Source organism: Phoca vitulina, unplaced genomic scaffold (assembly GCF_004348235.1).
Source record: "Phoca vitulina isolate PV1807 unplaced genomic scaffold, GSC_HSeal_1.0 scaffold96, whole genome shotgun sequence".
Taxonomy (NCBI): domain Eukaryota; kingdom Metazoa; phylum Chordata; class Mammalia; order Carnivora; family Phocidae; genus Phoca; species Phoca vitulina.
This window is the reverse complement of record NW_022589799.1, coordinates 1802800-1826639: the sequence shown is the minus strand read 5'-3', so window position 1 is coordinate 1826639 and position 23840 is coordinate 1802800. Positions and strand designations below refer to the sequence as shown.

The window sequence follows — 23840 nt, the reverse complement described above, 5'->3', positions numbered from 1 at the left end:
ATACTATAATTTACATCCTCATGATAGATTATAATAGTTACCTAAGGATAAGAAAAGAATGGTATGTGGTAATGATACAAAGTTGAAAAGAGATATTTATTAAGCATTTATATGCCATCATATTACAAAAGGATATCAGGGAACTTAAAAAGACAAAGCATGTAAAATAAGAGTGACAAAACAAGCATGACAGATTTCTTCGGTTGACCAATTCTCATACAGGTATATCTATAGTGCATTATTAATTTATGTAGCAAAATTTTTCCAATATCTGCAAAACTAAAAAAAATAGAAGAGTCAAACTATATTCTATTAGTACAGTAAATATATATTGGCCACAACATACTTATTTCTACAGGTTATAGCAGGTAAAACGAAGTTAAGAGAAAGTGTTTCATTTTTTTGGACTGTTATAAAATGAAGAGATCCTCTAGATTTCTGGGTAAGAGGGATAACTAGCAATCCCACAGTGATTTCCACTGTTTCTTGCCATCCGAATATATCCTTGGTTACCAAAGTTGAGGCCCCAGCTTTAGAAAAAGAAATAACACAAAATTACAAATGAATATAATCAAATCACATTATCAACTTTTTATCTCCTAGATTGTTTTTCTCCTAAAGTGATTATATATGAAAAGCTATAAAACAAAATTAGAACAAAATAATATAATAATTTCCCCAGGGCTTTTAGGCAATTTTCAAAGCATAGTCTGGAAGGCTTTAGTGCTATATTGATGAATAGACTTAATACCTAAGGAAAACAATATAAATTCCATCCCAAACCTTTAATCCTCCTACTTTGTAAATACGCCTCCTGCAGGGAAAGGGTGTTATTGTCCTTTCCAAGGCCCCATCGCTAAATGTTTTTGCATTACAGGATCATAGGTTATAATTTTTGTCAAACTTAGATGCCTTTAGAGAATGTCAATTAAGAAATATTTTTGAGTGACTACCATGGAAAAGGCATAAAGTAGGGAATTCGAAAGTAAGCAATAAAAAGTGCAGCTCTCAAACAGCTTTTTGACCTAGAAGTGGAGCTGAGGTAAGACTTTCTCATAGGTAAAGCTGTGAAAAAATGAAATATGCTATCTTAGGAGGAGGTGGCTCCTAATACTTCCACTGGCTCTGGAAGTGTTCAATCAGAGGTTTGCATAACTTGTTAGAGATGTTGCAGAGGGAATTTGTGGGTCAGGTAAGGGTTAGAAGAGATTAATGGTTCTCTCGCTTTTTTATTTCATGAACTTTGAGAATTAAAAAAATTTTGCAAATTTACATAAAGTTACCAATATTTTATAGGTATTTTAAAGATTTTATTGATTGATTTTTAGAGAGAGAGAGAGCGAGTGAGCAGGGATAGGGGCAGGGGCGGAGGGAGAGGGAGAGAGAATCTCAAGCAGACTCCACACTGAGCACGGTGCCCAATGTGGGATTCGATCCCATGACCCTGAGATCATGACCGAAATCAAGTCGGATGCTTAACTGACTGAGCCACACAGGCACCCCAAAGTTACCAATTTTTAAATTAGCAAGTACAGACATTAAAAAAAAATACATGAGAACATAGAGGGAGAAAAGTCTAGAAAGCTATGTTGAAAACTAGATAATGGAGAATCTTGAACACGTGGTTAGGAATTTAGACTTCATTATGATGACAATGGTAAACTATTCAGAACTTTTGACCATGGGTTTACATGATCTATATTTTAAGAAGATGCTTCCGTAGCTGGGTGAGAATGGAATCTGAAATAGAGCAGGAATAGAAAGAAATATAAAATATGATTGAAAGGCTGAATGGACAGGGCTATACGGATTGAAGGAGAGAAAGGAGAGTCCAAGATGATACCAAGGCTTTGATAACCTGAAGATGGTGATGCATTACTCAAAATAGGGAATTATTTTCCCTTGGGCTTATTCTAAAATACTTTTCAGGGGTGGAGGGTGGAAGGGAAGTTTAGATGGAAAGAGAGAGGGAATTTGAATTTAGACTTGTTGAGAGAGAGAGAGTGTGTGTGTTGTGAGTAGCAGTAGGGTAGGCAGGTGGGAAATTTGCATTTTTTTTTTTTAAGATTTTATTTATTTAAGAGAGAGAGGGAGCGAGAGAGAGAGAGAACACAAGCAGGGAGGGGCAGAGGGAGACGCAGACTCCCAACTGAGCAGGGAGCCTGACATGGGACTCCCATGGACCCTGGGATCATGACCCGAGCTGAAGGCAGATGCTTAACCTACTGAGCCACCCAGGCACCTGGAAATTTGGATTTTTTAAAAAAGATTTATTTATTTATTAGAGAGAGAGCACGTGAGTGGCGGGAGGGGCCGAGGGAGAAACTCTTCAAGCAGACTCCCTGCTGAGTGTGGAGGGCAGGGCAGCTGCGGGCCGAGGCTTGATCTTATAACCCATGAGACCACAACCTGAGCTGAAACCAAGAGTCGGTTGCTTAACTGACTGAGCCACCCAGGCGCCCTGGAAATTTGGATTTTTTAGCAAAGCTGTCAAGTTGGAAGTTGGACATGGAAGTCCGTTGCTTAGTAGAGAGATTGTTTTTAGAGTTTGTGAATTGGCTATCATCCACATAATGGCAATAGTTGAAACTAAAGTTGCAGATGAGTATGCGTTAGTACAGCTAGAGCTAGAGCTAGAGCATAAGGGACAGGTGGAAGAAAGTAAGAAATGAGGCTAAAGCTGATAGAGCAAAATGAGTCAGGATAGTGTTATGTCTTATGTCGTCGATGCCAAAGAAATAAATGCAGTAGAGAGTTTATAAAGCAGAGGAATTTTTCACTTTTCTGTGCCATTGCATATCCTTTTTAGGTGATTGGGCCATTTATTTTCCTCCTCTAACACGTGAGCAATTCCACTCATCTGAAAACTTAATGCAAATAAGTAGCGCCTTCTCTGTGAAACTTTGGGGCATTTAGGCATCTCCTCATCTATGGCTCCGTAGCCATTGAGACATATATCATTATACTGTGAGGTGTTGTATTTTATTGTTTTAAAAATATATCTAATTCCCCACTGGACTGTTATGTGAGCTTTTTTGGGATAGGATGATTTCTCATTAATTTTTGTATTTCTAGGGCCTAGATAATGCCCATCACATTGTAGATGCCTAGTAAATGTTCATTGAATGAGTAAGTGCTGAGAAGGGGTTTTGAGTTTAAACACTAAAAGATATAAATGGTCTTCCAGAAGAGCAGTTTCAATAGGGAAGGGAAGTTAGAATACATACTGTAGGAAGTCAACAAGAAAAAAGATGTAAGTGAAAATATTGCTTCATATAAAAACATTATCACTGGTCCAGGCCCAAGCTGATCAGGGCTGTGAATAGGTTACAAGTGAACCAAGATGTTGTTTCCTCACCTACTTTCCCAATAGGACATACAAATACTACCACCTTCTTTGTGTGCCATGTATTGTGCTAAGGACACAAGGACAATACAGATCTTTACCCCAAAGGTGCATACCGAATATTAGTCATAGATAGGTAAACATACAATTTAAATATAATGTATAAAATACTCCAGTATGCATAAGACATTTTGGGAACATAGAAAAAAGACATTTTACCCAGCCCAAGGATTTAGAAGGAAATTTCTGGTATAGAGAACGCCTTAGCTGGTTTTGAAGGGAAAGGAGAAATAAACCAAGTGAGGAGAAAGAATGTTCCCGGCAGAGGGAACAGCATAACCAAGCTATGAAGATATTAAAGATAAAATGGTATGTATGGGAACTCTGTGTATAGTTCAATGTAACTGGAATGAAAAGTGTGAGACAAGTGCCAGCAATTGAGCCTGGCAAGCCAGGCAGGGACCACAACATAGATGACTTGTCTTCTCCACTAGGGAACATTAATTTTATACCAAATGGTACTCTGTAGAACAATTATAAGCCCAGTTTGTCATATATGAGACATACCAGTTTGGAAGCAGTTTACAAAAGATGGATTTGAGAGTAAAGGAGACCAGCTTGAAGGCTACAGGAATAGTCCAGGTCTGAACCAAAGCAATAATGGAAGAAATGGAGAGGCGACAGAAGCAAGAACAGATATGTGGAAAATTAGTTTGACTTGTTGCTTTATTAGATCTGGCCTACAACAAATCTATAGTGTTTAATTGGGTGACTGTGTTGTGTGTTATTGCCATTTAGTGAGACAGGAAGTTCTGGGGAAGGACACAATATGGTAGAGAGGGTACTGAATTCCTTGGACTTACTGAGTTTGGAGAAACTAAGATACATGGAAGTGGATATATCCAGATAAATAAGTCCGAATTTCAGGGCAGAGGATAGAGCTAGAGCTTGAGCTTTGAAAGCTATCAGCATATAGGCTATGGCTAAAATCACAAGAAAAATGTAGGCTAAGAAGAGTAATGGGCAAAGGATGGAGCCCCAGGGGAAAGACCAACATTTGGGGGCTAAGCAGAGGAATAGATATTTCTAAAGGAGACTGAGAAGGAACGGTCAGAGAAGTATTCTAGAAGAAAAATCATGAAAACAAACTGCTGAAGCCAGAATAGGAAGTGAGGAAATGGGGGCACTGAGTAATTAATTTAGAATGTCACTTTATAAGAAGCTATAAATGTTTATCATTGTCATTATCATAATCATCATCATCATAATCACAGCAAAGCATTTGTTGAAGCACCATTGAATTCCTTATTTTAATTAAATATGCACTAAAGTGCAAATATATTACCTGTTTTTCACAAGCCAGTAATCTTTCCCATTAAGGTTACCATAGCCAACCACTAATACACCATGATTCACATTCTGAGTACAGGATGGGTCATAGTAGACACCTGAGAATAAAATATAGGTGGAGAAAAAGAGTGAACGGTATGTGACAATAAGGACATTTGAAAATGCTATTGCTTTTAGTAGACTGTTTTATATACATGGCCAGCAAGTTGAATTATGATTTTAGGAACAGATACTCTCATTAAACTATATGGAGTTCATAATTCTTTGCCATCAATTCTGTACTTATTGGTTTTCTTGCCAAGTTTGGCATTGATCCAGTCACAGTTCCCTCAGAAATCTTTGATAAACAGCTACCTTTTTCTAATTATTTTTTAAAGATTTTATTTATTTATTTATTTGAGAGAGAGAGACCGCGAGTGAGCACGAGCAGGAGGAGGGGCAGAGGGAGAGAGAGAGAGAATCCCAAGCAGACTCTGTGCTGAGTGTGGAGCCTGACACGGGGCTCGATCTCACCACCCTGAGATCATGACCTGGCTGAAATCAAGAGTTGGATACTTAACTGACTGAGCCACCCAGGCGCCCCCTTTTTCTAACCATTTTTAATTTATATAGAGTCAGTTATGTCAGTTACTGTATTTCTTTGTATATATTCCTAAATTGTTTATTCTGTATATTTTTATTCTTTACTAGATGAAATGATCTTTGGGTGAGGCTTTTTTTTTTTTTTTTTAAATAAAACAGTATAGCCATTTACTTGGTTTAACACAACGCTCTAACACTGGTGGGTGCCCTCCTTGTATCCTGTAGTGCTGCACCTACGGGGCGCAGTGGCTCCAGGGGTTAGGAGCCCAGGCTCTGGAGTCAACGTAGCATGGTTTCTAAGCCTAGCTGACCACTTCCAGACTGTATGACTTTTGGCAAGTTAACCGTCTAAGACTTGTTCATCTGTAAAATAGGGTTATTGTGAGGATTAAATAAGATACTGCATGGAAAGAATTTATCATAGTACTTGGCATATAGTACTAGGAAATTTTGTACTAATTAGTACTAATTAGAACTGGATATAAAATACATATATGAAATGAAGGATTCTGTTTAACCTGAACATTCAGAGGTGGGGAGATGGGGAAGGATAATATTCTTTCTTATGGTGCAGGGGCAGCATATAATAAGAAGATAGCACATCTGAGTTTTTACCACTTCTGTACAGGAAGAAAGAAGAGTGTTTTGCGTCAATAGCAACAGACACAGGTCCTTTATTGGCCACAGCTTCCTTCAAGGCATCTTCGCTGCCAAAGGGAAGTTCAATATACTTTGAACATGTGGCAGCTCGATTTCTTGAGTCATACCTGCACTTTCCATCCTGCAAAAAAAGGTATAAATCAGATAAGGAAGTATACTTCAACTTCCTTTATATCACCAACATCCTAAGTCTGGATTTCAAATATGCTTTCTTTCCTCATTTAGCCTTTCAGATGTCTAAGGTTCCTTCTTCCTTTTAAAGGAAGAAAAATCAAATCTTCCAAAACCCTAACAGTTCCATGTTTCACCAGTAACAGAGGAAATACATAACGATTATATTGTTTTAAGTTGTGAACATCTTCATGCATGCAAAAGTTGCTGGATAATGTCCCTCTCAGGTGGATTGTAGGGGTATACTATGTAAAGATCATAAACTCTATACTAGAACTTCTTTAAAGTCTTTTTGATGATATAATGCGTGCAAGATGATCTGCAGTTTATTTATTTTTTTTTTTTTTTGAGAGAGAGAGAATGAGAGAGAGCAAGCACATGAGAGGGGGGAGGGTCAGAGGGAGAAGCAGACTCCCTGCCGAGCAGGGGCCCGATGCGGGACTCGATCCAGGGACTCCAGGATCATGACCTGAGCCGAAGGCAGTCGCTTAACCAACTGAGCCACCCAGGCGCCCCTGATCTGCAGTTTAAATTATGGTTTATAAAGACCATATAATCTGAAAAACACTTAGAGTGCATATTTTAGTAGGAAAAGAGAGGTTATAAATTCACTTTTGTTGTGCATATATGTATGGTTTTTTAAATGCTTAATAGGACAAAGAACTTGAAAGAAATAAACCAAAATAATGGTGGTTAAGGTAGGAGGTTTTGGAGTGGTATTTTTATATTTTCTAAATTTTCAGTAATATGGATATATTAATTCATTTAACAAAATATGTCATGAACTTGTGAGGAGAAAGAAGAGAGCATTATTTAGCTTTTTAGTAGGTAGGAGAATGATGTGGTTGATGATCTGAGAATAAGGTTGAGCATGGGAGGCCATAGGAAAAACAAGTTGAAATACCAAGCAGATGAACAGAAAGAATTCTAAGGTTTACTGAAAATCCATTTTTCATGAATTCTACTTGCTTAAAACCATTGTGCCACTGATGAATTAAGAAGACTACTGAATAAGGAAGCGAACTCTTGAAAATTTAAGAATTCCTGATCAGGATTTTCATACACTGCTTCTCAAGCGATTGGCTTGGTTGTGAGTTTAATTCAGTTAGTCAAGGGATAGCATAAAGGCCCAAAAAAGTTTGCTTGTGACACACCATAGCTTTGTAGGGATAGGAAGCTTCTGAATCGATGCCCTTGTTATCAATAATATACTGGAAAGCCTCTGTCATGAAGCCACCATTGCAGCCATTATTCCTGTATTTTTCAGTTGAGCAATCTACCAGGTTCTGTGCACTCAGGGACACCAGCTTTCCTGTTTTCAGCTTCAGCTGTGCTTCCAGGGCCCCCACAGCACTGAAAGCCCAACAAGCACCACAAGCACCCTAAAACAGAGACAAGGTCACAAAGGTAATCAGAGAGAGTAGGGAAGGAGGACTTCCATAACACAAACTGGTTACCTCCCAACATGTCTGCTCTGTCAGTTGTTACAGGAACAGCTCCCCCCACTACAGTTTCTTCATTTCTTAGCCATGGACATGAAGACTAAATACTTGATTGTTCTCTGAGCAAGGTCCTATATTGATAGAAATTTGCAAATGGCTGAGCTCAGAGCATAATTGCCGTAGTCAAATATATTAAGAAACAGCACCTACTGAGCATGCCCCAGATCTCAGCTATCTTCACCCATAAGTAAGGTAGATAGTCATCTACAGTACAGTGATTTTGAGAGGAGCTAGGATGATTCTCTTGACTTAAAATACCTTTTCTCCTGTCAAATAAGGCCTGAAGATATATGGTTAAATATTTTCAAACTTTTTTTAAAAAGATTTTATGTATTTGACAGAGAGAGACACAGTGAGAGAGGGAATATAAGCAGGGGGAGTGGGAGAGGGAGAAGCAGGCTTCCTGCCGAGCAAGGAGCCCGATGCGGGGCTCGATCCCAGGACCCTGGGATCATGACCTGAGCCTAAGGCAGACGCTTAATGACCGAGCCACCCTGGCGCCCTTTTTTCACACATTTTTAGCTTCATAATTTTTTGATCAAAGATAGTTTACAGGGAAGCATAAACAAACAGAAAAACACAAAGCTGCTTTAGTTAAAAAAGATCCGGAGCCTTATCATAATTGTTCTCTTCACTTCTTCCTTCATTCCACCTTGCTCTCTACCCAAAGGAAGCAAATTGAATTTGCTTTTGGTTAAAGCAAAATCACCCATTAAAATGCAAGCATCCAGGGAACGGAGCTCCATTAGATTGTTTATATTTAATACCTAAATGTGTACTTTACTGGATCTTCCCAAACTTTTATTTTCTTATTTTTTTAAGTAGCCTCCATGACCACCATGGGGCTTTAACTCACGACCCTGAGATTGAGCGTTGCATGCTCTACTGACTGAGCCAGCCAGGCGCCCCCAAACTTATTTTAGACTAAGAAACCCAAAACTAATTGCAAGAAAAATATCTAGGAAGAACAGAATAAGATATTAGCAGTACCATTCACTTCTTAATTTTTACTTTTGGGACACCTGGGTGGCTCAGTCAGTTAAGCGTCTGCCTTTGGCTCAGGTCATGACCCCGGGGTCCTGGGATCGAGCCCTGTGTCAGGCACCCTGCTCCGCGGAGATTCTGCTTCTCCCTCTCCCTCAGCCCCTCCCCACACCTGGGCTCTCTCTCAAATAAATAATTAATTCTTTAAAAAATATGTTTACTCTCTTTCGCTTTCACTCTCTCTCAAATAAATAAACAAAATCTTTAAAAATAAATAAATAAAAGGGGCACCTGGGTGGCTCAGTTGGTTAAGCTTCTGCCTTCAGCTCAGGTCATGATTCCAGGGTCCTGGGAGAGAGCCCCACATCAGTCTCCCTGCTCAGCGGAGAGCCTGTTTCTCCTTCTCCCTATGCCTGCCACTCTGCCTACTTGTGCTCTCTCTCTATCTCTCTGTCAAATAAATAAATAAAATCTTTTAAAAAAAGTAAATTAAATAAATAAATAAATAAAAATAAAAAGATATGTATACTTTCTTCATTGGTCACCAGCTGGGGCAGATGCTCAGAACACTTGGCTTCTTCTCCCTTACCCTCACCTCTAAGGTGATACATGTGTTTTACCCTTATTTAGGATTTTTGCCACTTTTTTTTTTTAAGTAGTCTCCATGGCCAGCATAGAGCCCAGCATGGGGCTTGAACTCATGACCCTGAGATCAAGACCTGAGCTGAGATCAAGAGTCCGATGCTTAACCAACTGAGCCACCCAGGCACGCCTTAAAGCGAACTATAGGAAATACAAAAACATAGGAACAAATTTATAAAACCCACACTGTATTTCTTACTGTAACAATGCAAGCCTAGTCATGAGTTAACTTGACTGGTACAATTTATAGGCCACTCTCAGCTCTGGGTTTTCCCTCTCCTTCAGTCCTGAAATGTAGGGAGAAACTTCCTGATCAATATTCTCTCACACATACAATACTGTTTCTCAAGCAATTGCCTTGGTGGAAGGTCCAGTGCAGTTGATCGATAGTATGAGCACTAAAAATCTGTCTTAAAGAAACATATTTGCTCAGTTCACAGTTTTGTCTAATGTGGCTCTAACCATTGGTATTCTAATTATCAATTTAGATTTATGTAAGTATGGTAATTTACTCTAAAAGATTGTGACTAATCTTTAGACAATGCTTTCTAGAATTAATAAAAAAACAAAAGCAATAGTAGCCCGCAAGTTTCAAATATTCCTCTAAAAAATTTGTTGAGGAAAGTGGTCACAGCAGGACTAAACAAGGACTAAACTGTGGAGAATACAAATAAAGTATGATATGTGGTCATTGTCCTCAAGGAGCTTACAGTTTAGTTGGGAAGACAAGAATAACAAAAATCATTAGAAATAACATTAGGGAGATTCTGCTGCCAAATTATGTAGCTGGACTAAGTATTGACAGAAGAGAGAGCTCTTCCTGGGGTACAGAAGCCTGGGATAACAATACTCACCTGGTATTTCACGTTAGTAACACACCCCTTCTCTCTCCAGTCCACAGAATCAGGCAATTTCTGATTAGAGTTTGACTTGTAAGTGATATTTCTCTGCCATTGGCTGGGAACTCTCAGGGAACTCATCAAAGATATCACTTCTTCACTGGTCTACAAGACAAATATATATATATATCTCCTTTTACTTATGACCTTCTTTTCAATATTCTAATAACTAACTGTGAATAAATTTAACAACCGAGAAAAACCAGTGGTAGTTGTGACCAACATAGGTATTGCTAACCATCTGATAGGTGAATTATCTGGGTCTCTTTCACACTTTGTCTTGGCAGCCACTTAGGCATTGGGAAGAAGAAGAAAGTGATAAGAACTAGAAGTTACAGGAAGGCAGATTTTTGGTTTAAAGCAAGGCAGAATTTTATACAAGGGCTGTCTAAAAAGTGGACTGAACTGGTTTTCCTTGTGAGAAAGAATTACAAAGAAGATGCCTGCATTTAGGTAGAAATTTAATCTACCCAGGGTGTTCTCTTCCAAGAATCTTCCTATGATAATTTTGGCCTCAACAGTAAAGTTTTGTAGGGTAGGAAAAAATTTAAAAACTAATAGGAGGGACGCCTGGGTGGCTCAGTCGGTTAAGCCGCTGCCTTCGGCTTGGGTCACGATCCCAGGATCCTGGGATCGAGTCCCACGTCGGGCTCCTTGCTCAGTGGGGAGCCTGCTTCTCCCTCTGCCTGCCTCTCCCCCTGCTTGTGTTCTGTCTCTCTCTCTGACAAATAAATAAAATCTAAAAACAAAAAACAAAAAAACTAATGGGAGAGTATTTGTGATATTAAATACCCACACTCTCTCATTAAGAAGGCAGGTGGACCATACTGAATTATCAGTTAAGATGTACATAAGTATGGTAACTTACTCTAAAAGATTGTGAGTAATCTTTTGGCAGTGCTTTCTAGAATTAATAAAAAACAAAAGCAATACTAGCCTCTGAGTTTCAAATATGCCTCTAAAAATTTATTACGGAAAGTGGTCACAGTAGGACTAAACAAGGAATCTGCAAATTCTTATGTCCTTAAATTCTACTGTTTTCTAACTTTGTACACACACACACACACACACACACACACATTCCTTTGCTGTTTACCTTCAAATTGCCTTTGGGGAGATGGAAATCACGCTTACCCAGAGATTAAAGTAGGATTATTTGTAATTTACTTACCATGTCTCCCAGATGGTTCATGCCTAGATCATATGAATGCATTCCCATTGAGTGTTCCAGATTGTGAAGCATCACAAATTTTAGATTCTTTTCCCAGATAAGACGCCTTGCTACTTCTTCATTCTAAAATGTAAGGAAGAAGAACATAGTCACAGGCATATCTTAAAACTATTATAGGTTCAGTTCCAGACTACTGCAGTAAAGCAAATACCACAGTAAAGTGAGTCAAATAAAATTTTTGGTTTCTCCATGCATATAAAAGTCATGTTTACACTATACTATAGTTTATTAAGTGTGCAAAAGCATTATGTTATTTGAACTTTGAAATAAATTATAAAGGTAGAATACTAATCAAAAGTTATTTTCATTCCTTCCAAGGGACTGGAATCATTAAAAAGAGAAATAGTATTCATTTAACCAGATAGTGGTGCTAACTGAACAACTTACTCTGGTTAACCTTGAAATTAGAGGCTTGTTTCTAAAGGGGATTGGATGAGGGTAAAATTCATCACTACTAAGAAAACAACTCAGTGCACATCCTACTAAAAGTGTCATTTTTATACAAAAATAATGTATCAAAGAAATTAATACATAATTCTTGCTTACAAAGTCAGAAATATATATATCTTAAAGATTTTAAGTAATCTATACCCAACGTGAGGCTCGAACCCACAACCCCGAGATCAAGAGTTATGTGCTCCACTGACTGAGCCAGCCAGCTGCCCCTCAGAAATATTTTTTTAAGAGTTGTGATTAAGAGTCTGAGAATAAGAGCTGTGATTAAGAGTCTCCTGAGCCAGCCACGCACCCCCAAACTCAGAAATAGTATATAGTTATAAGACTCAGTTATTTGAAGCACTAGGGTTAAGGTCTTTTTTTAAAAAAAGATTTCATTTATTTGACAGAGAGAGAATGAGCGTGGGGGAGGAGCAAGGGAGGAGGGAGAAGCAGACTCCCTACTGAGCAGGGAGTCCAACACGGGGCTCAGGCTCGACCCCAGGACCCCGGGATCATGACCTGAACCAAAGGCAGATGCTTAACCGACTGCGCCACCCAGGTGTCCTTGTTAAGGTCTTAAAAATCAGTAAATATATGGGGCGCCTGGGTGGCGCAGTCGGTTAAGCATCTGCCTTCGGCTCAGGTCATGATCCAGGGTCCTAGGATGGAGCCTTCCTTGCTCAGCGGGGAGCCTGCTTCTCCCTCTCCCTCTGCCTGTAGCTACCCCCACTTGTTCCCCTCTCTCTATCTATGTGTCAAATAATAATTAAAATCTTTAAAAAATATCAATAAGTATGCATTGAAATAAAAACAAAAGTACATCGTGGGAATTGAAAATTAAAAAACATCTGGTAGTGCTTCTATGCGCCAGGGACTGAAATAGGTCTTTTTGTCCCCAAACATGTGCTTTATCCCCCTTGACCTAGAACCTGCATTCCCATTACAACTTTGTTTGCTCCCTGGCTTCTATGAATTCTTGGCTCACATGTCACCTTTGATGAGGGTGCTTCCCTGAGCATTCTGTTGTATATAAAGAATAATCACTTCCAGCCCCTCACAGCCATCTCCCAGAGCCCTCCAGCTCTAGGTATCGCTAGACCCCCATGCCCTGCTTTATTTTTCTCTACTGCACTTGTCACTACCTACCATACTATATATCTGCTTATTTCTTTACTTAATTCCTGTCTCCCCTGCTACAATATGAGCTCCACAAAAACAGGAACTTTGCTTTGTTTCCTGCTGTATCTTTGGTACCAAAAATAGAATCTGGCAAGAAATGAGTGCGTAAGCATTTATTGAAAACATTGCTTGTAAGAATATAATTTTGAGGGGGAGAAAGCATAGGATACTTGAGCAAAAGCAAATTGCTCAAGTAACAATCCCACGTACCTTTTCCTTGTATTGTTTGCCATAGGTTTTCTTCCAAAGAGTCCAGTGCTGATCCAGAGTGGGATCTCTGTGTGCCTGCGCCTCCGCACAGGAACAGGCCAGCAGCACGCAAACCAGCCATTTCCTCCTGTTAAAGGGAAGGTAACAGAAGCAGAGTCGCTATTAGCTGCATATGTTGTGACCAAATTTTCACATTAAAAAAATAGCACTGTAAAGTCTGTCAAAAGGACAATACAAATCAGAATTATACAGGAAACTTTCTGGGATTTATTGTCACAAGGAGTAAACTATAGATTTATGACTGGAATACCACTTCCAATACTTAGTAGCACTTTAGAAAGTGATTTTCAGAAATTTCCTGATACCTGGTATGCCAAACTTTCATCCAAAGTAGGGCGAACTGGGTAGGAGAGGGAGGCAGGGACTTTACAGGACTTGCCAACAAATCTAATCAAGGGAAATCGCCCCCCACCATTCTCAAGAGGGCAAACCTTCGAAAAATCAGTTTATCTTCATAATTTTTGAATACATGGGCTCTTCTTAATTGGTCTATTTAAGTATCCACAATGTTTAGAGGTAATTGAAAGACACCTCCCATGTATTGCTTTCAAATCCTAGAGTCATTTTATTTTTTTAACCAGTTTTTCTAATAATCGAAATATCCATTTCAAGGGAAGCATTTAAGTACTTTTGAAAACACCACTTCTATATTTAATACAAAAAGACTTGAACAGTAATTCAGTGACTACCTCCCTCAAACTGGATTCTATTTTCTTTTCTGATTCTTTTAAATTCAAAACAGCTGCAATTTCAGCCATGTAAATCTTCAGATTATATTCCAAAGAAAGCTACGTTTCAGCCTCAGGTTTAGACGTGCAAGCAGACATTTAACTTTTCAAAAATAGATTCTCTTTAGTCAAAAAAACAAGAGGCAAACTGAGCGGCACAATATTTTCGTTTACTTCCTGAAACCAAAGGTTTAAAGCCTGGCAGGCACAGCAAGCTAAAGACACAAACGGAGGGTTTAAAGACCAAACAGTAGAAAAAGACCAGACATTACGTACATGATAGAACCGGCAGGTGCTCCCATACTATGAATGCCTGAAAGGCGAGCCCTCTCCAAAGGTTTGAAGGCAGCAGAGGGACTTTAGTTACATAGACTTTTAAAAAGATACGGGGCTTGTCACATGAGGTATCCACAATGAGGAAGTGGACTTTCATTTCAGTTTCATTTAAAAATCTAACCACATCAGCTATCTTCTGGCCCTCAACCCTCTGGTTTTGGAGGGTACACTCGGTACAGGAAGCCACCAAAAAGCACCCCAGTGGAGCCGATCAGTAGAACAAACTCAGCAAAATAGGAGCACCATTTGGATGATTCACTTGACCTCAAAACACCAATTTTCAGATGGAAAAATTTAGTTATGAAGAAATTTGGATTAAGCTCCTGAAATCCCACTTTCCTCCAGAATTTCCTCCGAAAATCTGTAACCATCTGTGATTACTGTTGTCTCATTCTTACTCAACTATTCCTTCGTTCATCAATTCAAAATTTTTTTTTTTTTTTAGATTTTATTTGTTTATCATTTGAGAGAGAGAACAAGCCGAGGGGAGAGACAGAGCGAGAGGGAGAAGTAGGCTCTCTGCTGAGCAGGAAGCCCGATGTGGGGCTCGATCCCAGGACCCCGGGATCACGACCTGAGCCGAAGGCAGAGGCTTAACCGACTGATCCACCCAGGCGCCCCTCAAAATATCTTTATTGATAGTAATATTTGTTAGCATATTCATGGAAAGAAAATAGGCCTAGGTACATCTAAGTGCTAGAGTGGTTAGCTGCGTGGAGCAGGGGCAAGATGAACTAGCATTTTTTATAATTTGTGTATTCCTAATTACTAATGAGGTGGAGCATCTTTTCACACATTATGGACCATTGGAGTTTTCTGTGAAATGTCTGTTCATATGTTTTCGTTTTTCTATTGTATTGTTGCTTTTTCTTAGTGTTTTGTAGTTGCTTTTTATATATACATATATTCTGGCTACTAATCTTCGACAGTTCTATATACTAAAAATATCTTCTCTCAGTCTTTCACAGGTGTCTAGCTTATATTGATTTTTTCTATATGAAATTTCACAATGTTGATGTAGAAAAATTTATTCACTTTTACCTTATGATACATGCTTTTTTTGGTTTAAGAAAATGTTTTTCAGGGGTGCCTGGGTGGCTCAGTCAATAAGCATCTGCCTTTGGCTCAGGTCATGATCCCAGGGTTCTGGGATCCAGCCCTGCATGGGCCCCCGCATCGGGCTCCCTGCTCAGCGGGAGGCCTGCTTCTCCCTCTCCCACTCCCCCTGCTTGTGTTCCCTCTCTCGCTGTGCCTCTCTCTGTCAAATAAATAAATAAGATCTTAAAAAAAAAAAAAGAAAATGTTTTTCATTCCAATGTAAAAAACATACACTCACCTAATTCTCATAGTTTTAGAGTATTATATATTTTTTTCTAATAGTCATTGCTTTTAGGTCTTTATTTCATCTGGAATTTAGTTTTTGTTTATGATGCGAAGTTTTGTTCCCATTGTGTTGGGAAACCTCTATCATATACCAAATTCTCATATATACATAGGTCAGTTTCTGAGCTCACTGATCTGCTTTTTTCTATTGCTCTTTCAATACCACACGGTTTTAATTAAAACAGCTTTTTATATCTCTTGATGTTTAGTAGGACAAGTCACCCCTGCGACTCTTATGTTTTTCTTTTTCAAAGTTGTCTTAGCATTTTGTGCATGTTAACTTCATCATATGAATTTTTAAAATCAGTTTATCAAGTTTTCTGAAAAATTCTGACAGTTTTTATTTGAATTGCTATATTTATATTTATATTGAATTGCTATGTATATAATTGAATTGCTATATATGTAATTACATACATATGTATATAAATTTGGGGAGACTCAATGTCATAATGTTGAATCTTCTATTCTGTAGTAGACATTTTCAGGTTTGTAGTCATTTAGCTTTTTTTTTTTTTTTTTTTTAAAGATTTTATTTATTTATTTGACAGAGAGATAGAGAGAGAGAGCCCAAGTAGGCAGAGAAGCAGGCAGATGGAGAGGGAGAAGCAGGCTCCCCGCAGAGCAGGGAGCCCGATGCGGGACTCGATCCCAGGACCCTGGGATCATGACCTGAGCCGAAGGCAGCCGCTTAACCGACTGAGCCACCCAGGCGCCCTGTAGTCATTTAGCTTTAAAAGAATCTTTTTTACATATTTTACACATATATACAAGTAGAGATAAAAGTGAAATGAGCCTCCATAAAACCATTATCCTGCTTCAAGTTATCGATACATAAGCAATGTTGTTTTATTTACACTCACACTATCCAGATTATTTTGAAGTAAATCCTAGACATCAGATTATTCCTTATATAAATAGTCCACTGTGTATCTCTAAAAGATAAAGATTCTTAAACAAATGTAACTACAATATCATTATCACATCTGAAATAAATTAAACAATAATTTCTTAATGCCATCAAACATGTCAGTATTCACATTCTCCTGTCTTAATACATTTCTAAAAATAGCTTGTTTGAATTGAGATCCAAATCAGATCCATACATTACAAAACACTGAGCTACTTTTGTGTCATTATAAATTCATGGATTTAACCATATTTGATGTATTTTGATCCATTACAGTTTTATCTTTATTGATACTCATATTATCTCATCTTTGGGCAGTGGAAACTTATTCAGATTGGCTCCTGAGTTCCTGAGTCTCAATATTTGGCATGAATTCGTACTCTTTAATATAGGTTCTTTTCTTTCTAGTATGACAAGCCATTGTAGGCTTATTTTGAACAATTTCTGCCCTAGACCTGGAATCAGCCATTTCTCCAAGAGGATCTGGTTCCTTTTAGTGGAAGTGATGTTTGAATACATAATCTAGGCACCAGGAATGTCACTGAACCAGATCGACCATTGTTTCTAAGCTTTCAATAGACAGAGCTAGGGAATTTTATTTCTATGTAATTGTATAATATATCACGTATTATACAATTATTATGTATATTATATATAATTATTATATAGATTAAATAAATCCCAAGCTCACACTGATACTTCAAATTCAAATTCAAGGCTATGGAGTTTTTACCTAATTTCACTAATCTTTCATCTGTATCTCTTTCAAACATGCTGAAAATTTCAGTTCTTTAAAATATCAACATAAATACTCATTTAATTTATCCAATTAATATTCCATAATAACAATACCAAGCCTACCACCAATAAGATTATTACTGAGAATAATTTTAAGATTTTAGAGGGGGACAGATTTCCCCCGCCGCTCAGGCCATATTCAGCTAAGGACGTAAGTCACCTGGAATAGCTCCCTGTGTGGTCATGCCACCACCTATATACCCAGTTCAGTTCATTTGTTTCATTTTACTTCTGATTTTTTCTTCTTTTGAGAGAGAGAGACAGAGAGACAGAGAGTGCATGCACGGGGGAAGGGAGAGAGGGGCAGTGGGAGAGGGAGAGAGAGAATCTCAAGCAGGCTGCATGCCCAGCGCAGAGCCTGATGTGGGGCTCCATCTCTCAACCCTGAGATCAAGACCTGAGCCAAAATCAAGAGTCAGATGCTTAAACGACTGAGCCACCCAGGCGCCCCTCATTTTACTTCTGATTTTTAGAGACACTTTTTTAAATTTATGTAATTTTGTTTTATAATTATGTAAAACATATATGTGGATCCAAAGCCAAATCAGCAAAATGAGCTGTATTCAAAGAAGTCTAGCTTGTAGTTCTGTCCTCTCTACACGATTCCCTTCCTCCCTTGATAATAGGTACCCATTTAAACAATTTATGGTTTATCTTCCCATTTTAAAAAATAAGAAAATATGCAAATGTATTAGTATCCCTCCTTTCTTAAATGAAAGGTAATATAATATACATATTTTTCTCCACCTTGGTTTTTTCCACTTAACATTGTATTAAGAAAATTTTTCAGTACTTAGAAATAGGCAAAAGAGTCTGGACATTGTCTAGTAGACCCTGAGGGCAGGAGGCAGGATTATCTGATTTTATGAGTGCACAACTTTGATGGACTTTATATTGACTAGGCTATTTTACAACTCTGTAAGGAGAGTTAGGTTGTAAAAAATTAATAACTAGGGATGCCTGCGTGACTCAGTCGGTTAAGTGTCTGCCTTCGGCTCAGGTCATGATCCTAGGACCCAAGATCGAGTCCGGCGTCAGGCAACTTGCTCAGCGGGGGGCCTGCTTCTCCCTCTGTCTGCCGCTCCCCCTGCTTGTGCTCTCTTTCCTTTCTCTCTCTCTGACAAATGAATAAGTAAAATCTTTTAAAAAATGAGAAACTATGCAGATGATTCCTGTACATAGCAATGCAAATGAATTCTGTCTAGTAAATTCTACTGAATAGAGAATGTAAATAACTGTCACTTCAATTCTTATTTGAACCAGTTTTAATATCTTACTGATCCCTTATCAATTGATGACTTGAATAAAATATTGACACATGTTCATTTTATATTTGTACAAGTCATATTCTCAAATTTTTGGAAACTATACTTTAGCAATTAAATCCTGAAATAACTCCACAGTAGTATATATAGTCCTCATTTATTTTTATGGCCATTTAGCATCTTTTGATCAACCTTATGTTTGGAGAATTCCCCACATTATAAATTTTTTTAGGCTCTAAAACTGTGTGGAATAAATTCTGTTGTTACAAACCACCTAGTTTATGGTATTTTGTTCTAGAAACCTGAACAGACTAAGACATCTATCCTCACATATGCACCTCATACTTAAAGCAACTAGTTTTCTTCATGTTTCCAGAACATCTATGCTTATCATCCTCTACACTTTATATTCACTTTATTATTATAACAGTCCCAGCTAACATTTGTTGGATGCCAATTATATGCCAATGTATGTGCTATACTCTTCATGTATTATTATTCAATATTTACAACATAATAAATTAGGAACAATTATTGTCCTCATTTTACAGAGGGGAAATTAAAGTTCTGAGTGGTTATAAAACTTGTCCTCTGTGAAGAGGACAGAACTGGTTGCTAACCTGGGATTGAACCCAGTTTTAAAAGTAGTGCTTTTCCAACTGTTGTTTTGCTGAGCAGGGAGCCCGATGCGGGGCTAGATCCTGGGACTCCAGGATCATGACCTGACCCAAAGGCAGACCTTAATCGACTGAACCACCCAGGTGCCCCTAGAACAGATTTTTAACTCTCAGCCTCTGCTGTAGTCAAGCTGGTCTTGTGGGCCTCCCACATTATGTGGTCATTCATGTCTTTCTCAAATGGCTCTCTCCTTCCTTGACCTCTCTATCTTGCAAGACCTACCTCAAGTACTGCCTTTCCATGAAGCCTTCTCTAACTATCTCACTCATCTTTCTTTTCTATACATTTTTATGACACAAATTATACCACCCAGTTTGAACTTACTCTATATTTTTATTACACAAGATAATTTTATCTCACCAGCTAACTTGAGAATACAGAATCCTGTATTACTCATCTTTGCATTGTTCTGTGGCTTAACACATGTTTAGGCCATAACTAATAAATACTTGTTGGATTAATTTTCATAATTACAATCTTCTACATGTTTTAGCTTCATTTCTGATTCATACTCATTTGTCAGTGGCTCCTGAGGCTTTTCTTTTCCCTCTTTCTTTCTTTCTCTGAGGCTTTTAGCCTCAGGTTTCTCTGCTACTTTTGTTCTGCTGGTATATAGAAGTCTATAAAAAATATAGTATTTATTATTTTTTAAAGATTTTATTTATTTATTTATTTGAGAGAGAGAGAGAGCACAAGCAGGGGGAGTGGGAGAGGGAGAAGCAGGCTTCCCTCTGGGCAGGGAGCCAGATGCGGGGCTCGATCCCAGGACCCTGGGATCATGACCTGAGCCAAAGGCAGATGCTTAACTGACTGAGCCACCCAGGCGTCCCCCCAAAAATATAGTATTTAAATACACTGAGTGAACATGTCATTACATTGTCCACCCTGTGTACATTTAATGCATTTTATAAAATTAAAATCATCCTGCAACATTCTACAGCTGTAAATTGGGTTTTTGTATGGTAGCTTCCTTTGAAATGGGGCACCCTTGCCGTTGCAAATTTATTTAGCTACAGATGGTCCATGACTTAAAATTTTTCAACTTTATGATGGTGCAAAAGCGATATGCATTCAGTAGATACCTTACTTCAAATTTTGAATTTTGATCTTTTCCTGGGCTAGTGATGTGTGGTGCGATACTCCCTGGTGATGCTGGATAGCAGCAGGGAGATGCAGCTGTGTGTCAGCCACACGGTCACGAGGCTAAGCAGCCGATGCACTTGTAACTATCCCGTGCCCACACAGCCATTTCGTTTCTCACCTTCAGTACAGTATTCATTAGATATCCAACACTTTATTATAAAATAAGCTTTGTGTTAATGTTGTTACCCAGTTGTAGGCTGATATGAGTGTCCTGAGCATGTTTAAGGTAGGCAAGGCTAAGCTATGGTGTTCAGTAGGTTAGACGTATTAAATGCACTTTCAACTACAATATTTTCAACTTATGATAGGTTTATGCGGATGTTACCCCATCATAAGTTGAGGATGATCTGTAGAGAGATTAAAAACAAACAAAAAAACAAGGAAATCCGCTGTAGTACATTTCTAAATCTTACCTAAATCTTAGAATGCTGCCTCCCTTCTTCTATCACAGATGATCACAGATAAGCATCTGAATGATATGGAAAAGGGAAATGAAAGCAGAATAAGGAAGCTTAGTGCCTTCTCCAGGTTTTAAAGTCACCCTCTTTTAGCCTCACACCCTCTCAAAGTTAGATCACTTATTACTGACCCTTCTGCCAAAGAAATACACAAGATGAGATGAATACCCTTAATAGAATATAGGAGACTAGAAAATTAATTACCTTCATGTTAAAATTATCCAGTTCACACTTTGAGGAATGAAAATAGGGCTCTCTGCTCCTCTTCCATTCGACAGACAGCTGCATCCTCTGGTGCAGGGCCAGCTGCGTCCTTCCCGGAAACACAATGGTGTAGGTCAGAGTAAGAGGATTTGGCTGTATTTGGCACCTGCTCACCGGGGCTGCTTTTAACTCTGGCAAAGTGGATATTGTTGCCATTAATGACCTCTTCATTGACCTCAACTACATAGTCTACATATTCTGGTATGACTCTACCCCTGGCTAATTCAACAGCACAGTTAAGGCTGAGAATGGGAAACTTGTCATCAATGGAAAGCCCATCTCCCATCTTCCAGGAGCAAGATCCACCACCATCAAATGGGGTGATGCTTGTGCTGAGTATATTGTAGAGTCCACTGGGGTGTTCACCACCATGGAGAAGGCTGGGGCTCACTTGAAGGGTGGGGCCAAGAGGGTCATCATCTCTGCCCCTCCTTTTAATGCCCCCATGTTTGTGATGGGTGTGAACCATGAGAATTATGACAACTCTCTCAAGATTGTCAGCAGTGCCTCCTGCACCACCAACTGCTTGGCCTCACTGGCCAAGGTCATCCATGACAAAGTTGGCATTGTGGAGGGACACAGGACCACAATCCATGCCATCACTGTCACCCAGAAGACGGTGGATGGCCCCTCTGGGAAGCTGTGCTGTGATGGCCAAGGGCATCCCTTCTTCTACTGGTGTTGCCAAGGCTATAGGCAAGGTCATCCCTGAGCTGAATGAGAAGCTCACTGGCATGGCCTTCCATGTCCCCACCCACGACATGTCAGTCATGGATCTGACCTGCCGCCTGGAGAAAGCTGCCAAATACAATGACATCAAGAAGGCGGTGAAACAGGCATCGGAGGGCCCCCTCAAGGGCATGGTGGACTACACTGAGGATGAGATTGTCTCCTGCGATTTTAGCAGTGACACCCATTCTTCCATCTTCGATGCCAGGGCTGGCGTTGCTCTCAAAGACCACTTTGCCAAGCTCATTTCCTGGTATGACAATGAATTTGGCTACAGCAACGGGGTGTTGGACCTTATGGTTCATATGGCCTCCAAGGAGTAAGAGCCCCCTGGACCACCAGTCCCAGTGAGAGCAAGAGAGAGAGGCCCTCAGCAGCTGGGGAGTCCTTGCCCCAACTCATCCCCCAACATGCTGAGAATCTCCCGAACTCTACACAATTTCCATCCCAGAACCCCTGAGAAGGGGAGGGGCTTGGGGAGCCCTACCCTGTCATGTGCCATCAATAAAGTATGTTCTACCCAGCCAAAAAAAAAAAAAAAGAAAGAAAGAAAGAAAAAGAAACAGCATTCTTGAATCATTGGGAAAAATAGAAATGTTCTAAATTAAAAATATACATTAATTCTAATACTTTCTGTATAGATTATCTGCTTGGTGCATTTTTCACTGGAAATATTTGATCCCAGTGGATGTCCCCCATTATCCTGGGTCCTTCTTTGCTTCTTTCTGTCACCTGGCAATGTTTGCTCTAAGAAGGAAGGTTAATTTTACCAAGAGATCATCTTTTTTTTTTTTTTTTTAAAGTAATCTCTACCCCCAATGTGGGGCTCAAACCCACAACCCCAAGATCAAGAGTCGTTCACTCCACTGACTAAGCCAGCCAGGTGCCCCAATTTTACCAAGAGATCAAAACAAGACATAACTAAGGAGCACTTGGGGTGCCAAAGATAAGATCTTTCCTCCAAGTGTATAATGGGTGTGACATACTTGATGCATTAACAATCAATTGCAAAGTAAGTCACAATAAATTTGTTAGTAGTAATAAAGTACCACAATTTGCAAGTGATATATTTAAGAATTAAAGCAGATTCAGGTTATCTCTGTAATAACATCACTTTGATATAAGTGCATTTCAATATGTCGTCTGAGAAGAGGAAAGGGGAGAGTTTATAGATATCTACCAGAGACTGACATTATTTTGTGAATGTATCATGAAAATGTCATAAATGTGAACAGCATCTGTCTTCTCTTTAGTGGTGAAGCGTCTGCTTTCGGTTCAGGTCATGATCCCGGAGTCCCCAGATCAAGCCCTGCATCAGGCTCCCTGCTGGGTGGCCCTCTGTCACTCCCCCTGCTCATCCTCTCTCAAATAAATAAAGTCTTAAAATAAAAGAAAATACCTGAGCCAAAGGATGTCTGACAGTGTAAATTATTTTTGTCAATTAGCTTCCATTTCCCCTTCTTGTGGCAATAGAAGGGGATTTTAAAATGGGGACCATCCCCCAAAACACACACACTCCTAGATTTTAGAAGCAACTTCACCCTTAGTTCCAGGGATGGGTGTATGTCAAGATTAGCCTGTCAAAGCTTTGCATCCCTTTGGCTGGAAAAAATTTTTTTTTGGCTGTGATAACCAGCAGAAGGAATTGAACCTTTTATGAAAACTATGTTGCCAAAGAAACCCAAGCCTAACAGTCTGTTGCTTGTCTAGGCTCCCAGCTTGTACCACAGCTGAAGTTGGGTAGTCTCCAGAAAGGGCATTTTCCCTATGCCCACTTCTGGCATAGCCATGAAGAATAGGACAAGCAAGATCATCTAGCAGGAAGAACCAGAGGTCATGGTGGACAATAAGGAAGATCCTTATAGACGACAGACCTGGAGATTCCCAATTGGCT

The 23840-nt window shown here is 39.1% G+C and overlaps 2 protein-coding genes and 1 pseudogene across 4 annotated transcripts in view; 1 reads left to right on the top strand and 2 right to left on the bottom strand.

Annotated features, from left to right (window-relative positions):
- Positions 1 to 67: 67 nt before the first annotated feature.
- CTSS (cathepsin S) lies at positions 68 to 14537 on the bottom strand. The gene is made up of 8 exons (XM_032397151.1): positions 14259 to 14537; positions 13195 to 13321; positions 11308 to 11430; positions 10092 to 10241; positions 7264 to 7491; positions 5894 to 6059; positions 4692 to 4794; positions 68 to 530 (listed from the first exon to the last, which is right to left on the bottom strand). Exons 1-8 carry the CDS (start codon positions 14282 to 14284, stop codon positions 431 to 433), a joined length of 1023 nt encoding a protein of 340 aa, XP_032253042.1. The 5' UTR covers positions 14285 to 14537; the 3' UTR covers positions 68 to 430.
- The window catches only part of CTSK (cathepsin K), a 29283-nt gene continuing 18677 nt past the window's right edge, over positions 13235 to 23840 (bottom strand). The window contains exons 7-9 of one of the 3 annotated variants that reach the window (XM_032397149.1): positions 21158 to 21348; positions 20909 to 20964; positions 13236 to 13321 (exon numbers count right to left, since the gene is read on the bottom strand). In XM_032397149.1, the coding sequence (XP_032253040.1) occupies positions 20941 to 20964; positions 21158 to 21348 (215 nt within the window). In that variant the 3' untranslated portion in view covers positions 13236 to 13321; positions 20909 to 20940. Of the gene's footprint in view, positions 13322 to 20907; positions 20965 to 21157; positions 21349 to 23840 lie in introns of those variants that run through there. The other 2 variants (XM_032397148.1, XM_032397147.1) reach the window with 2 other exon arrangements.
- On the top strand, positions 21365 to 23250 carry LOC116627375 (annotated as a pseudogene).